This window comes from Argentina silus (assembly GCF_951799395.1).
Source record: "Argentina silus genome assembly, chromosome: 22".
In the NCBI taxonomy this organism is placed as follows: Eukaryota; Metazoa; Chordata; class Actinopteri; order Argentiniformes; family Argentinidae; genus Argentina; species Argentina silus.
The window spans coordinates 14311916-14326915 of record NC_139676.1 but is presented as its reverse complement, the minus strand read 5'-3'; the positions used below and the strand labels follow the sequence as shown (position 1 = coordinate 14326915).

Genomic DNA, 15000 nt, shown 5'->3' with positions numbered 1-15000 from the left:
GAGAGAGAGAGAGAGAAGGAGAGAGAGAGAGAGAAGGAGAGAGAGAAGGAGAGAGAGAGAGAAGGAGAGAGAGAGAGAGGAAGGAGAGAGAGAGAGAAGGAGAGAGAGAGAGAGAAGGAGAGAGAGAGAGAAGGAGAGAGAGAGAGCATTTATTAATACACAGGACAAGATGTTATAATCCCTTGTGCCATGATCCAAGGTAAAACAGATGTAGAAGGCCAAATCAAACCAACAAAGCGAGTGATATATCCACCATTCGATGCAACACCATAGCAAACATCAGGCTACGCCGTCATAGGTCTACGGAGTCATTCCTCAGGTGGTACCATTCACCGGTTACCTACTCTAGCCAACTGAGGTAAGCAGCATGTCATTGGGGTTATCAAGTGGGCACCTTCTGTCACCGGTGTTTCGTTAAGTTAGGCCCACGACACCTCGAGAAGGCTTAACTGTGTAGTCCAGCGTCCTGGAAACACCCCCCTCAACACCACTACCTCAATACTATCTTTAACTTAAACCCTACAACCAACCTATCAGCCTACCCACCCCATCAGTGTGTGTGTGTGATGCCCTATCTAGGGTAAATGTTTTCTGTAAGGTAAGGGAACGGTGTATGTGGGGGCCTAAATAGTGTGTGCATGTGTTTATGTTTATGTCTTTATATAAGTGTAGATGCAGGGATTCAAACCCTAATTTAGGGTAGAGGGAAGGGTTAGAGGTGGGGAAGCCCCCGGGTGGATACGGTCCCGGATTAGGGAAAGGAGGGGTGAGTGTGCCCTTTATTTATGTTGTGGGGGAATGTTTGTGTCCGTGCAACTTCATGGCTAGCCTACACTGGCTAGCAGTACTAACCCCCCCCACCACACTATGACACGATATCCTCTCATAAATATAGCCAAACAATGGCAGTACAAAACCCCTCACCACCACAATATGACACGATGCCTTCTCATTAATATAGCCAAACAATGCCAAGCTATGCTACCTCATGCTCTAGTCAAGTCGCTGTTGCAGAGAGAGAGAGAGAGATCAGAAATGTCCCTGCCTCTCTCATTTGACTCTGTATTCAATGGAACTCAAATCAATTCCAGGTCACTGTGTGCATCACCCCAGGGCCAGTGTGTGTGTGTGTGTGTGTGTGTGTGTGTGTGTGTGTGTGTGTGTGTGTCTGTGTGTGTCTGTGTCTGTGTTTTGAATCCAGGCCAACAAGGGGGCGGGCAGAGTCAAGTTTCTCCCCCAGATAACGAACAACTATAAGCCGTGTGTGTGTGTGTGTGTGTGTGTGTGTGTGTGTGTGTGTGTGTGTGTGTGTGTGTGTGTGTGTGTGTGTGTGTGTGTGTGTGTGTGTGTGTGTGTGTGCGTATGTTCACTCTGACAGGCTCCTACTGCTGTCGACATGGTGACTATGGAGACCCTTCCAGACAGATTAGCAGTCAAGGGGTAATCTGGCTCGGGACAGGGTGTGTGTGTGTGTGGTGTGTGTGTGTTGTGTGTGTGTGTGTGTGTGTGTGTGTGTGTTGTGTGTGTGTGTGTGGTGTGTGTGTGTGTGTGTGTGTGTGTGTGTGTGTGTGTGTGTGGTGTGTGTGTGTTGTGTGTGTGTGTGTGTGTGTGTGTGTTGTGTGTGAGTGTGTGTGTGTGTGTGTGTGTGTGTTGTGTGTGTGTGTGTGTGTGTGTGTGGTGTGTGTGTGTTGTGTGTGTGTGTGTGTGTGTGTGTGTGTGTGTGGTGTGTGTGTGTGTGTGTGTGTGTGTGTGTGTTGTGTGTGTGTGTGTGTGTGTGTGTGTGTGGATAAGGCCAGTCGGATCCTCACATTACCACAGGGGAGTGGCTTAGCCTACGACAGTGTCTGACTACAGGATCCCAGAGCTGGCAGATAGAGAGACAGATAGACTTCACTACAACCTAATGTTATCATACTGTCCCACCGAACACTATGGCTTTCTAAGGCTCTCTCTCTCTCTCACACACACTCACACACACAGACAGACAGACAGACAGACAGACAGACAGACAGACAGACAGACACACACACGCACACACTTCCCCTCGCTACACTGTGGAACACTGCTGACCAAGCAGTCAGGATGTGAGAGCCATCCTACGGTACCCCCCCCTCCCGCCCCCCCCCCCCCCTCCTCCGCTTCCTGGAACCAAGAGAGAGAGAGAGTCACTCACTCCTGATGACATCACAGCCGATGACATCACTCACGACCTCACCGCCTCCCCCATCAATACCCCTTCTGTCCTCCCGAAAGACACAGCAGCAGGACCCGAAAAAGATGGACGGCCCGAGGAGACCTAAAGCCCCATCCTTCACACGCTTGCACCCTGGTTCACAGCACATAGGCCACTATATCTTCTGCGGTCTCCTGTGAATGGCTTTATTCTTTCCTACGTGTTTTCAATGGGGAAAGAAAGACCGGATAGATCGGCCCTGTTTGGACGGCCTAAGTAGAATGAAATGGTAGACAAACGGTAGTTACAACAGACTGATTTTCGCCACACACAAACACTTTGAGCACCAACACTGTACTGTGTCTGATAAACTGTAGCTTCACAACTCGAAGACGGCACGGTCAACATCCCAGCCAGTGTCACGTGTCATCCTTTATGACCAGGTGCAATAGTGAGCCAAGAACCTCGTTCTGCCTGACGCATGGAAACAGACTATTGACCTGACAATATAATGTTGGGTGTAATAAACTAGTTCAAAATGCTTCTACGCCAGGGTGATCTGTCCGACTCCCAAAGAATCAAAGTTAACGATTGACAGGACAGGGGCAATAAGGGACACTGAACAGCGGCTAGCATACAGGGAAGGAGAATAGTATCCCAAGTGGTTATTTTCCCCCGAATGCCCACTTCGCCATGCAAACAGTCATATCCTGTTTTCCCCAATCTTAGGGTCCATAGACTCGAGCTTTCTTAACGCACCACGCCACCGTCGCCGATTACGACCATTCTCATCTGCTGGCACTGCACTTCCCATGTATTTATTTTGACAGCTGGCTGCGCAAAGTACGTAACCACGGTTCGTGAATGCACCCGCTCCAGAACGGGAAAAAAGACCATCCACCGAGTCAGACAAGAGAAACAACCCGTAGTCCGGGGCTTAGGTGGCGACTTTTACGCAATGCAAGGCGCAACAACTTGCAAGAAACAAAACATATTAGGTATACACAATAAACAAATAATAAAAGCATTAAATAACCAACCTTACTTGATTAAAAAAACTCACCTTCCTACGAAATTCTCCAGAACGGAGCTTTTTCCTGCACTCTGCCCGCCAACCACCGCTATCTGCGGCAGGTCCAAGTTGCAGCTTTGGCCGATGGAGCTGAAGGCGTCCTGTAGCTTATTGATGAGGGGAATGAGGTCTTCCATCCCCCGGTTACCCATGGCTGCGCTGCCGTGGGCTCCGCTCGCCGCCCCGACACTCGGACTGGGAACTAACGGGTCTTGCGCTCACTGGCAAACTGGCGGAGTTTCCACAACGGCAAAAGCGTAACAGTGCTCCGTTAGAAATCAATATTGATACAGGATTATGTTAGAATAAGAGATACCCGGTTGTTACCCGGTTGTGCGCTAAAGTAAGCCACTAAGAAAACCATACAAATGTGGAATAGAAAACTACACAGACTAAACTTCAGTCATCATCCGGTCAGGTGACACCCAGTCTCCGCTTCAGCTCCTGGCTCCGCCCAGCTCCGCTCGTACCTTTCCTTCATTGGTCAATTACAGTGCCTGTCAATACCAAGTCGTCTCATTAGTAAATAGTTGTCTATGTTTTGGAAAAAAAATAGTGTATTTGATTTAGTTCGCCTGGCGCGCCGGGAGGATGAATTTGACACATGCCGTTGGCTGTCAGACATGATCAGACAGGGAGAGAGAAATAAGTTTAGCATAGTTTTTCCATAGGCACGCCCACACACACACACACACACACACACACACACACACAAACACACACACACACACACACACACACACAAACACACATTCACACACAAAAAGCCTGGGGAAATCCTTAAAGTATAAAGTAGGTACAAAGGGGTGGAAACCCGTTTGAAATGAGTGATGCCTTGCAAATACCTTGCTTGGGCGGAGCTCAAAGAAAAAACTGAATTCAGTTTTTCCTTCAGGTTTCTTCCATTTTCTCAGTGAAATTGCGAGCACATTCTCCCTTCGCTCCGTCCAGTTCAATCCAAGCCAGAACGGATAATCTAATTCCCCAGACCTCCAAAGGAGAACAACGTGATGTGAAGGTATGCCTACGCGAGACTATGGGGTGACTGAGGTAGTGTATGACGTATTACAGTACATATGAAATTAGGCCTGTTCTCCAACCTGTGGGTTGTTAATATTCTAAATTATGTTACTACAGTTTGCAAAATCAATCATGAATATGATTTGTGTGGGGGAGGGCAATCATATATCCATTTGGGAAGGTCTACAAATGTAGGTCGTCATAAAAAAAAACATTAAAAACAGTTGAATGAAAAAAACATTTTAAAAAACAGTTGAGTTTCCCCACATTCAGAATCAATTTATAAGAGCCCCTTGGTTTTGGATGAGATCCAATCATCAATCAATGTTTAATCTCTGTGCTCTGTCTATGTGTTTTTTCAGCGAAGATGAACAGTTCCAGTATGGTACGCACGGCTGGGCATCCAGCAGGGAGAATAGGTCCGTTTAAATAAACAATAATAACATAAATAAGTACCTAGAAGATGGAATATATTTGCGATAACTGTTAAAATGAATAAAAAAAGCAAAGTATTTAGGTCCTCGGATGAGGGGATAAAAAAATTAAAATACATTTAAAAAGTAGGTAAGTTTCCAGTGCCGGTGGTCAGCGGGTCGCAGAAGAGAACCAGAAACCATCCGCTGAGTACTGTCCACAGGGTGGCAGTAGAGAGACATCATCCGCTGAGTACTGTCCACAGGGTGGCAGTAGAGAGACATCATCCGCTGAGTACTGTCCACAGGGTGGCAGTAGAGAGACACTCCTCTCCCCTCGACACCTTGATGTGGTTGGTTTGCGTCACATAATAAAACACACTGGCAGTCTAGTACAAAATAAACCTTTATTGACATCATCAGACAGAGACAGGAGTGTTGTGTCCTCCTGAAAGAGACAACACATTTAACAAACATCTATATTTACAAACCATACATTTGATCGACCTCAATGATAGAGATAACAATCCAATCTGTCTTATTCACAGTGAAAGGCCTCGACAGTACAGCACCATAACAGAAAAGAGAATAGAATCCTTCATCTCCTCATGACCGCAGTGTGGTGAACATGTTGCCTATAGCAACGCCTGTCAGCCTGTGAGTCCAAAATATATATATGCAACCTTATCAGCAGTAGCGGACGGGTTTAACCCTAACCCCCCATCCCCCCCCCCCCCTTCGGCTGATAGTCCAGGGCTGTTTTGCTGTCCCAGTCCGTCCCTGCTCCTCAGACATTACCACGCTCATCTTTCTATTGAGTAAATGAGCTGCATGGTCAAGGACCCTCACGTCAGCTCAATACATATAATACACTATGTACAAACCATAGAATTTGATATTTGAAGCTGACAAAATGAGGTAAAAGAACGACTTTGGGCGGTTTGGGCATCGAGTAGCATGTTTAACACAGCATCTACAACGCTCATATCTGTCGTCGCGATCACAGAGAACAACACCCCCATCAGGTCATCAGGTTTGAACAGGAGTGTGTGGACTGTGTTTCCATGGAGACCCAGGTGTTTCTCCTGGACACAAGGAGGCTACTCTACCTGGCACAGGGACGCTGAAGTGTCCTGAACCAAAAACGCCGGGTAGACGGGCTCCGTGAACGTGACCTGGAATGTGTGCAGGTGGACCATTGTGTCAGAGGAGACGTTGTAGAAGGACAGAGTGCCAGCTGGCCAGTCCAGATACACTCCTGCTCTATAGAGTTTAGGGACGTTGTCAAGGTATGGAGCATGTATAGCATTCTCTTCAAAATTGTGCTGGAAAGAGGAATAATAAGTCCAGAATAGACACCAGGACATGTGTGTGTCTTTGTATCCAAGCTTACAGAAAGCTTCCTTTCCTTTCCTGACGATACCTTTATATGCCACGCCTGCCTGAAACCTGACTCCCGTCGAGTGGGTCCACTCCACCTCCCAGTAATGGCGCCCAGTCAGACCCTGCTTACACAGCACCTGACTTACTGCCTCAAATCTCTCTGGGTGATCGGGATACGGCTGCTCATCCCATCCAGACTCAACCCTTCTGTTCCCTTCAGACAGAGAGAGGCTTGTGTTTGCTGTGTTTGGGTCCAGTGTGAGATCACACGCATCTGTGGATGAGACGAGAGGTAAGATCAGAGAGAACTGGCTGGATGTGTGTGTGTGTGTGTGTGTGTGTGTGTGTGTGTGTGTGTGTGTGTGTGTGTGCGTGTGTGCGTGTGTGTCTTTGTCTGGATACATCCTCAAACAACAAAGACTTACACTTCTTGAGCAGCTGTGGTTTTATCCAGAACTCTTCATTGTGATCCACACTGTGGGGGAGGCAGAGGAACAGACAGTGAGTGACACACACACAGCCGGTGTATGAAGTGCAGTCTAGAAGAACGACAAATTAAGACCTCTACACATTATCAGGACCTGACTCTTCTCAGACCAAGAGAAATACAGTGAATCTGCAAACTCATGTAGAGCATCAGTTAAAGCACTGGTCGGCATTTCCTGTAGCTTTAAGTCGCTTTGGATAAAAGCGTCAGCTAAATGGCATTTATTCTTGAGTGAGGAGCAAGATCCCAAAGCATTTCACAATGTCAATTACGGCTGGATTTGATTTGATTTGTATTTTCCAGCCATACTAACTGGAGCTTCTGCAGACTGCAGTGTGGATCCTCCAGTCTGTCAGAGAGCAGCTTCACTCCCGAGTCTCCTGGGTGATTGAAGCTCAGGTCCAGCTCTCTCAGGTGGGATGAGTTTGACCTCAGAGCTGAAGCCAGAGAAGCACAGCCTTCCTCTGTGACTCTACAGAATGACAGCCTGCAGAGGAAGATCATCATTTTTACAACAGGACTGCTACTGCCCTCTGGTGGTTAGACCTGAAATTGGAGTCATCTTTCTTTTTCATAAAAAACACTGGTTCTGTTTCTCCTACCCTTCTCCTGTAGTGTGCACTTGCATACTCCCTCTCATGAATTTTAAAGGAATTTTAGGAATATGGAATTTCTCCAGCCATGTTTGGATCAGTCCAATGTTTTTAAATGCATGGGGGGGGGGGAGTGCACCAGTGCACACTTGTGGGTAGACAATCGGATCGCAACCGCTGTCGTGCACCCCCTGAGTAAAAGTGGTGTTTACCTGTGTAAGACACAAACACCAACCGAGGATCCTATTCAACCAAACTGATGATCAGGTTTTTGGATGAGACAAAATAAAAAAAACACTCTTGCTAAGTGGCGTTGAATGTTCGTACGTTCATCTCATTTATAAAACAATGTTTCACGTGAGTAACAGTGTGCATCATCATTTTGTGATTTCACTGCATTTGAATCGAGTCACTTTAATGAAGAGATGCATGGATTTTACAGAGACTTAAACTCTAAAGTTATCACACTGACCTCAGTATCTCCAGTTTGCAGTCTGGGCTCATCAGTCCAGCAGAGAGCAGCTTCATTCCTGAGTCCTGCAGGCCATTGTGACTCAGGTCCAGCTCTGTCAGGTGTGAGTTTGTGATGGGAGCTGAGGCCAGCTCTTCACACCATTTCTCTGTCAGGAAACATCTGCTCAAACTAAATGAGACATGAAAACACATAATATCATGAAGAGTAACCAGGAGACAAGAAGGAGAGCACAATCACAATACAGTCTACAAAAACAGAAAAAGTACCTTTTGACTAAAATACGTTGTTTATCGAACACAAATAGACATTCTGCAAAAACAGCCAGTGTTAGCAGTGAACCTGTGGCAAAATTAAGTGTATAATTCTTTGGGTCCGTTTTTATAAGCGATGTGAGAAACAGAGATCTGAGGGCCATTGAGCCGGAAAAAGATTAAAGATTAAAGTACTGAATCTGAACCTGCTCTTTGACTGACAATTTGACCCTAGAAAGCTATCCAACAATCATCGCGCCAAGACCCATCTAAAAAGGACTGACCTCAGGGTCTGTAGTTTACAGTGCGGACCTCCCAGTGCAGCAAAGAGAACCCTCAGTCTGACATCATCAGACAGTAAAATGTCCCTCAGGTCCAGCTCTCTAAGAAGCGAGTCTGCTGATTGGAGAACAGAGGCCAATGATTCGTAGTCCTCAGGGGTGAGCTTAGTGCGAGACATTCTGCAGAAAGAGAGAAAATATAATTAATACAGTGTGATGCAGTGTAGGTCAAAAACATCAGCAGTGTTAGTGTGTGTGTGTGTATGTATGTGTGTGTGAGTGAGTGTGAGTGTGAGTGTGAGTGTGAGTGTGTGTGTGTGTGCGTTGAGTAAAATCCATCCCTTAAGATGCTAACTAAACACACAAGCATCGTCTCTGGAAACACGCAGGCCAATACACAGTATACTCTACTATATATGTCATTCAGAGCATTACATTCTAGTGGATTAAGTGGTGACAATTTGGCCTTCACAAACTGTTGGCCAGTCTTTGGGTTCTCATCATGAAAAGACCCATCTAAAAGTACTGACCTCAGTGTATGTAGTTTACAGTGTGGACCTCTCAGTGCAGCAAAGACAACACTCAGGCTGACATCGAACATCTGAATGTCACTGAGGTCCAGCTCTCTCAGAGGTGAGTCTGCTGATTGGAGAATGGAGTCCAGTTCCTCCACGGCCTCAGGGAGGAACCTAAAGCCAGGCAGTCTGCAGAACAGAGAAGATATGATTCATACAGTGTGATGCAGTGTACTGTAGGTCAGGTACATACAGTATAACAGTTTGTAACATAGTGGAAGGTGTGTATGAAGATGGTGACCATGGGTTTCGTACCTGTTGCACCTTCCCTGCTAAGCTTTGGTATGGAGATACAGTACCAGTCAAAAGTTTGGACACACCTTGCCAAGAGTGTGCAAAGCTGTCATCAAAGGGTTAGGGTTAGTTGGCTACTGAAGAATCTAAAATATAAACCATATTCTGGTTTGTTTAACACTTTTTTGTTTACTACATAATTCCATATGTGTTCCTTCATAGTTTTGATGTCTTCAATATTAATCTACAATGTAGAAAATAATAAGAATAAAGAAAAACCATTGAATGAGAAGGTGTGTCCAAACTTTTGACTGGTACTGTATATTACTGCCAACTTTGTGTTTTTTGTTTACGGATCATGGTACACATTTGTGAATTGTATTCTATTTATTCACAATAATACTGGCAGTAATCTATCTTGCTAATGCGACTGTTTAGGTCTCAGGCTAAAACAGTGTTGTGGGGAGCGGGAGGCTGGGGTCGAACCCTATTAGTTACAGTGGCATCCAACACAGAGTGGGCTTTTATGCGGAGGAAGGGCGGTCACATGGGTGGTGAAATGTAAAGGAGGTGGGTCTGGAAAATTGCTTTTAGACAGTTTGGAAACTATTACTACTATATAACTACTATAAAAATCAGGCAGCATCTTCTGCTGCACCGTCCCCACTTAGTGGGACGTTCTTTCTCTTTCTAAACCACCATATTGCGACTTGTAGGTCCCTTCAGTTTCTCTGTCTCGTTTACTCTCCCCCCTGTACGACAGTCTGTTTCCAGCTCTGTACGTTTACCTCACGTTGTCTTACAGTATCTTTGAGTCATTTGTTTATATATATTCATATATTCATATGCCATTTAGCTGACACTTTTATCCAAAGCAACTTACATTGCAGTGAGTGCGTAAATTTTTCAGTATATATGGTCCCAGTGGGAATTGAACCCACAACCTAAGCATTGTTAGCACTATGCTCGAACTGAACCGCAGAGGACCAATTAAAATGGCTATAGGACATAGAATTTATAATTTATAATTATTAGCAAAAGTGCTCTCATGACGCTAATTGTATTGCAAAACAAGGTTAGTAACAAAGTGAGATTAAACTTAACATACACCCTGAAAAAGACTATTATTAAACATGTTTGACAATATGTTATTACTAATACTTACATTGCCTTTTTGCATTTCCTCACAGCTGAGAGAAGTATTTCAGGACTTGAGGTGTTGTATTCCCTCAGGTCCATCACATCCAGCCATCACATCCAGCACGCCTTTTGACATGAGAAGTGCATTGGTCAGTGCTGTGTCTTGATCATATGAGAAACCCTGTTCGTCTCTTGACATAAAGAAGTTCTGAATGTCCTCATGAACTAAACTGTCTTTCATCTCAGTCAAGCACATGAGAAGATTGATGAACCTATCAGGTGAGATATCCTCTTCATCAGGCTTCCTGAGGTATTTCCTCATTTCCTCAACGGTTTCTGAGCTGTTCTCTGTCTGTGGCAGTAGGCCTTGTAAGAGAGTCTGATTGGACTCCAGCAAGATGCCAAGAAGGAAGCGGAGGAACAAGTCCAGGTGTCCATTCTTACTCATTAGGGATTTACGCACCATCTTCTTCAGCAGCTCATGCAAGGGAAGCTCTTCAGACACATCCTCCAGGAAAGACTGGAACACGTACAGAGCAGCAAGGAACTCCTGAAAGCTCAGGTGCACGAAGCAGTACACCTTCTTTTTGTACATGCCATACTCCTCCTTCAGGATCTCTGTGCACAATCCACTGTACACTGCAGCCTCACCGACCTCAATACCACATTTTCTCAGGTCGGCCTCATAGAATATGAGATTTCCTTTCTCCAGCTGTTCAAAAGCCAAATGCCCTAGTTTCAGAACCAGGATCCTCTGTGTATCCATATCATTTTCCTGCTGGTATTTGTCTTCTGCCAGCTGTGTTTGAATGAGCAGGAAGTGTATGTACATCTCAGTCAGAGTTTTGAGGACCTCCTCGCTCTCATTTCCACTCAACATGTGCTTTAGAACCATAGCAGTAATCCAACACATGATAGGTATGTGACACATGATGTGGAGGCTCCTCATTTGCTGTACATGTGAGATGATTCTGTTAGCCAGGTTCTCGTCATTTCTGAATTGCTTCCTGAAGTACTCCACTTTCTGTTGGTCACTGAACCCTCGGACTTCGGTCACCCGGTTGATGTAGGTACGGGGGATAAGTTTGGCTGCTGCTGGTCGGGAGGTTATCCAGATCAGAGCAGAGGAGAGCATATTCCTCTTGATGAGGTTTGTCAGCAGCACGTCCACTGATGATGTCTTTGTAACATCAGTCACCCTCTTGTTTTTAGGGAAATCTAACTTAAGTTTGCTTTCATCCAGACCATCGAAGATGAACAAAACCTTACAGTTAGCATATACCTTTGCGTCTTCAATCTCTGAAAGTTCAGGATGGAAGTCATTCAGAAGTCCATGAAGACTCAGATCATCATCAGTCAAATTCAGCTCTCTGAAAGGCAACACAAAGATGAAATCTATATCCTCATTGGCTTTTCCTTCTGCCCAGTCAAGGATGAACTTACTGACAGAGACTGTTTTTCCAATGCCAGCGATGCCCTTGGTCAGCACAGTTCTGACTGTCTGCTCTTCTCTCTTTTGTCCAGGTAAGAGCTTTGTCTTTTCTGACTCTCCTGGCAAAGGCTTGAAGATGTCATCGATGTTGATTTGAGTGTCAGGTGATGTTTTACTCCTGGTTGTATATTCAATCTGCCGAACCTCATGTTCAGAATTAACCCCTTCACTCTCCCCTTTTGTGATGTGGAGCTCTGTGTAGATGCTGTCGAGGGGAATCTGACTCTCACTCTCGGACCACGCCGTACCCTCAGAGACGTGGCTAAACCTCTCCAACAGCCTGGATTTGTGTTTCTGTTTGGCACTCTGTAGGACGTCATTCACTGCGAGGAAAAGGACAAAACGTACCTCCAATTAGTACGGTTAGAATAAATGTGGAGCACCATCTGAGAACTGAGAATCAAAATCCATCTCGTGAGTGAAGATTCTCAGCCACTGTAAGTGTGATGAATGTCAGCCTAACCTTTCCTAGAACCCCGAAGACATTGTTTTCCCTCCCTGAGTCACTGCTTAGGCCTTAGGCTGTATGCCTTCTGTGGGGTTTAACATGCTGCCTCAGACATACTTTATGGAGTTATTTGGCTTTTAGAACAGGCTACATCTTGACTGTCCCTCCTAAAGGCCTCTTCATCGCCACTAACCCCCTGTACAGTTCCTCTACCGTACATACAATTAAAAAAAAAAAAAACTCATTCTTCCTTCTTCTAGCATTGTGACTGCCAACGGCCCCTGGTCCTAGCATAGATTACTTTATCTTATGATGACTGATGGACAGATGAATCACTTACTTAGACAAATGTATTTGTTGTAAGTCGCTTTGGATAAAGGCTAAATGTCTAAAATGTAAATGTAAAAAATGTAGAACACTGTTCGATCTCAGTGACTGAGATATTCAAAATTGACATACTTATATATATAATAATATATGCCATTTAGCTGACACATTTATCCAAAGCGACTTACATTGCAGTGAGTGCATACATTTCAGTATAGATGGTCCCAGCAGGAATCAAACCCACAACCTAAGCGTTCTTAGCGCCGTGCTCTACCAACTGAGCCACAGAGGACCATTTAGTGCTGTTAGTGACTATGATGAACCATACCATTTCATAAATGCCTATTTTCTGGCATACGGTATTAAAGTGAAGTTCATCTCATTGTACACCAGGGGATTACATATGAAAGGGTAACAGAAATAGGTTTAATGGTATCAAGAGGTGTCAAACGGCCTAGTTCACTCCTCAGATCTCTGGTTTACTGAGATCAGAGTTGGGCCCAATACATAGAAACATACCCTCTGATTATGAGTTAAAGTATATTATGTTGTGTTGTATGTACATACATGTATGTATGTGTGTGTGTGTGTGTAATGTACAATTATAATTCTGATAACAGCCTATTCTCTGCTCCAGTTCAGACATACTTGTCTTCTGCCGAGTGCTCCTGGTCTGTCCATCACTGTCCACAGCTGTACAGACGGCCTCAGCTGCAACAGAAGAGGGGCTGTCGATTCTTAGAATTCACTTAAGAGGTGTCAAACATGCGTTTCAATTGAGGCCTACGATCTGATTGAATAAGTGCTCCTAATATAAGCTTATTTGACGATTTGAAATTATTTGATGCTTTGGAGACAATTTACCGCCATGATTGCAGATACAGTGAATGGTTATGTGGGTTTAAACAATATGATGATTGTTTGAGTTGTATGAATTAAAAAGGTCCAGACAGGAAGGTACCGTACAGTATTCAAACCTATTGGTAACACTTTAGGATGGGGAACACTTAACCCTTAACCCTAACACCTAATCCTAACCCTAACACTTTAGGATGGGGAACACTTAACCCTAACACCTAACCCTAACCCTAACACTTTAGGATGGGGAACACTTAACCCTAACACCTAACACCTAACCCTAACACTAACACTAGGATGGGGAACACTTAACCCTAACACCTAACCCTAACCCTAACACTTTAGGATGGGGAACACCTAACCCTAACGCCTAACACCTAACCCTAACACTTTAGGATGGGGAACACCTAACCCTAACGCCTAACACCTAACCCTAACACTAGGATGGGGAACACTTAACCCTAACACCTAACCCTAACACTTTAGGATGGGGAACACCTAACCCTAACACTTTAGGATGGGGAACACTTAACCCTAACACCTAACACCTAACCCTAACACTAGGATGGGGAACACTTAACCCTAACACCTAACCCTAACCCTAACACTTTAGGATGGGGAACACCTAACCCTAACACTAGGATGGGGAACACTTAACCCTAACACCTAACCCTAACCCTAACACTTTAGGATGGGGAACACTTAACCCTAACACCTAACCCTAACCCTAACACTTTAGGATGGGGAACACTTAACCCTAACACCTAACACCTAACCCTAACCCTAACACTTTAGGATGGGGAACACTTAACCCTAACACCTAACACCTAACCCTAACCCTAACACTTTAGGATGGGGAACACCTAACCCTAACACCTAACACCTAACCCTAACACTAGGATGGGGAACACTTAACCCTAACACCTAACACCTAACCCTAACCCTAACACTAGGATGGGGAACACTTAACCCTAACACCTAACACCTAACCCTAACACTAACACTAGGATGGGGAACACTTAACCCTAACACCTAACCCTAACACTTTAGGATGGGGAACACCTAACCCTAACACTAGGATGGGGAACACTTATTCAGCATTAATGTGTAGCTTATACGAGTTTAACAAGTAGCTAATTAGCCTATTCTTTGGTATTACTAGCCATGTGTTAGGTCTTTATCCATGCTATTGGTCAGGTACCGTAGTAGCTGGCCGGGTAGATGGGATTTCAAACACTGACTATAAGGGAGAGAGAGGGAGGGCGGAGCTTACCCAGTTCTTGGACCAAATAAGAGTCTGTCTCCTGGAGGATCCCGTAGAAGGCTGATTTGACTCTTCTTGTGTTTAAGGACAGGTACAACTCCCTCATCTGTTTCTGTCTGGTCGGGGCGGAGCTGATGTTCGAGTAGACCTCATCATGCATCATACCTCTCTGGAGCAGGACATCTGCTATGGGCATCACCATGGAAACCCTCTGAGTGAGAGCATCCCTGTGATTGTCCACAAAATCAGCTTCTGGAGTAGAAAACAAAACTGACATGTTACACACACACAGACACACACAGACACACACAGACACACACAGACACACACACAGACACACACAGACACACAGACAGCTGTCTGTCCCTCTGCCTCTGGACAGCAGAGTCGGGGGTAACGTGTTACAGTAGTTTTAGTATGGTTTTATATGTGTTGTGTGGAGGTGGAATCTCCTGTTGTCAGCTTAGACAACCATGTTTGTTTTTCTGCCAAAGCACTCACCCACTCAAGGTTG

The 15000-nt window shown here is 45.0% G+C and overlaps 2 protein-coding genes across 5 annotated transcripts in view; both read right to left on the bottom strand.

Annotated features, from left to right (window-relative positions):
* The window catches only part of LOC310821477 (dynamin-2-like), a 24411-nt gene extending 20229 nt beyond the window's left edge, over positions 1-4182 (bottom strand). For all 4 annotated transcript variants that reach the window (XM_083693541.1, XM_083693539.1, XM_083693540.1 and 1 more), the window contains exons 1-2: positions 4091-4182; positions 3237-3742 (exon numbers count right to left, since the gene is read on the bottom strand). In XM_083693541.1, the coding sequence (XP_083549667.1) occupies positions 3237-3397 (161 nt within the window). In that variant the 5' untranslated portion in view covers positions 3398-3742; positions 4091-4182. The remainder of the gene's footprint in view (positions 1-3236; positions 3743-4090) is intronic.
* An 884-nt stretch (positions 4183-5066) lies between these two features.
* Positions 5067-15000, bottom strand: part of LOC310821583 (NACHT, LRR and PYD domains-containing protein 3-like) — an 11649-nt gene continuing 1715 nt past the window's right edge. The window contains exons 4-12 of the mRNA XM_083693668.1: positions 14496-14738; positions 13013-13075; positions 10169-11912; positions 8679-8852; positions 8152-8328; positions 7614-7784; positions 6862-7035; positions 6487-6536; positions 5067-6335 (exon numbers count right to left, since the gene is read on the bottom strand). Of these exons, the coding sequence (XP_083549794.1) occupies positions 5779-6335; positions 6487-6536; positions 6862-7035; positions 7614-7784; positions 8152-8328; positions 8679-8852; positions 10169-11912; positions 13013-13075; positions 14496-14738 (3353 nt within the window). The 3' untranslated portion in view covers positions 5067-5778. The remainder of the gene's footprint in view (positions 6336-6486; positions 6537-6861; positions 7036-7613; positions 7785-8151; positions 8329-8678; positions 8853-10168; positions 11913-13012; positions 13076-14495; positions 14739-15000) is intronic.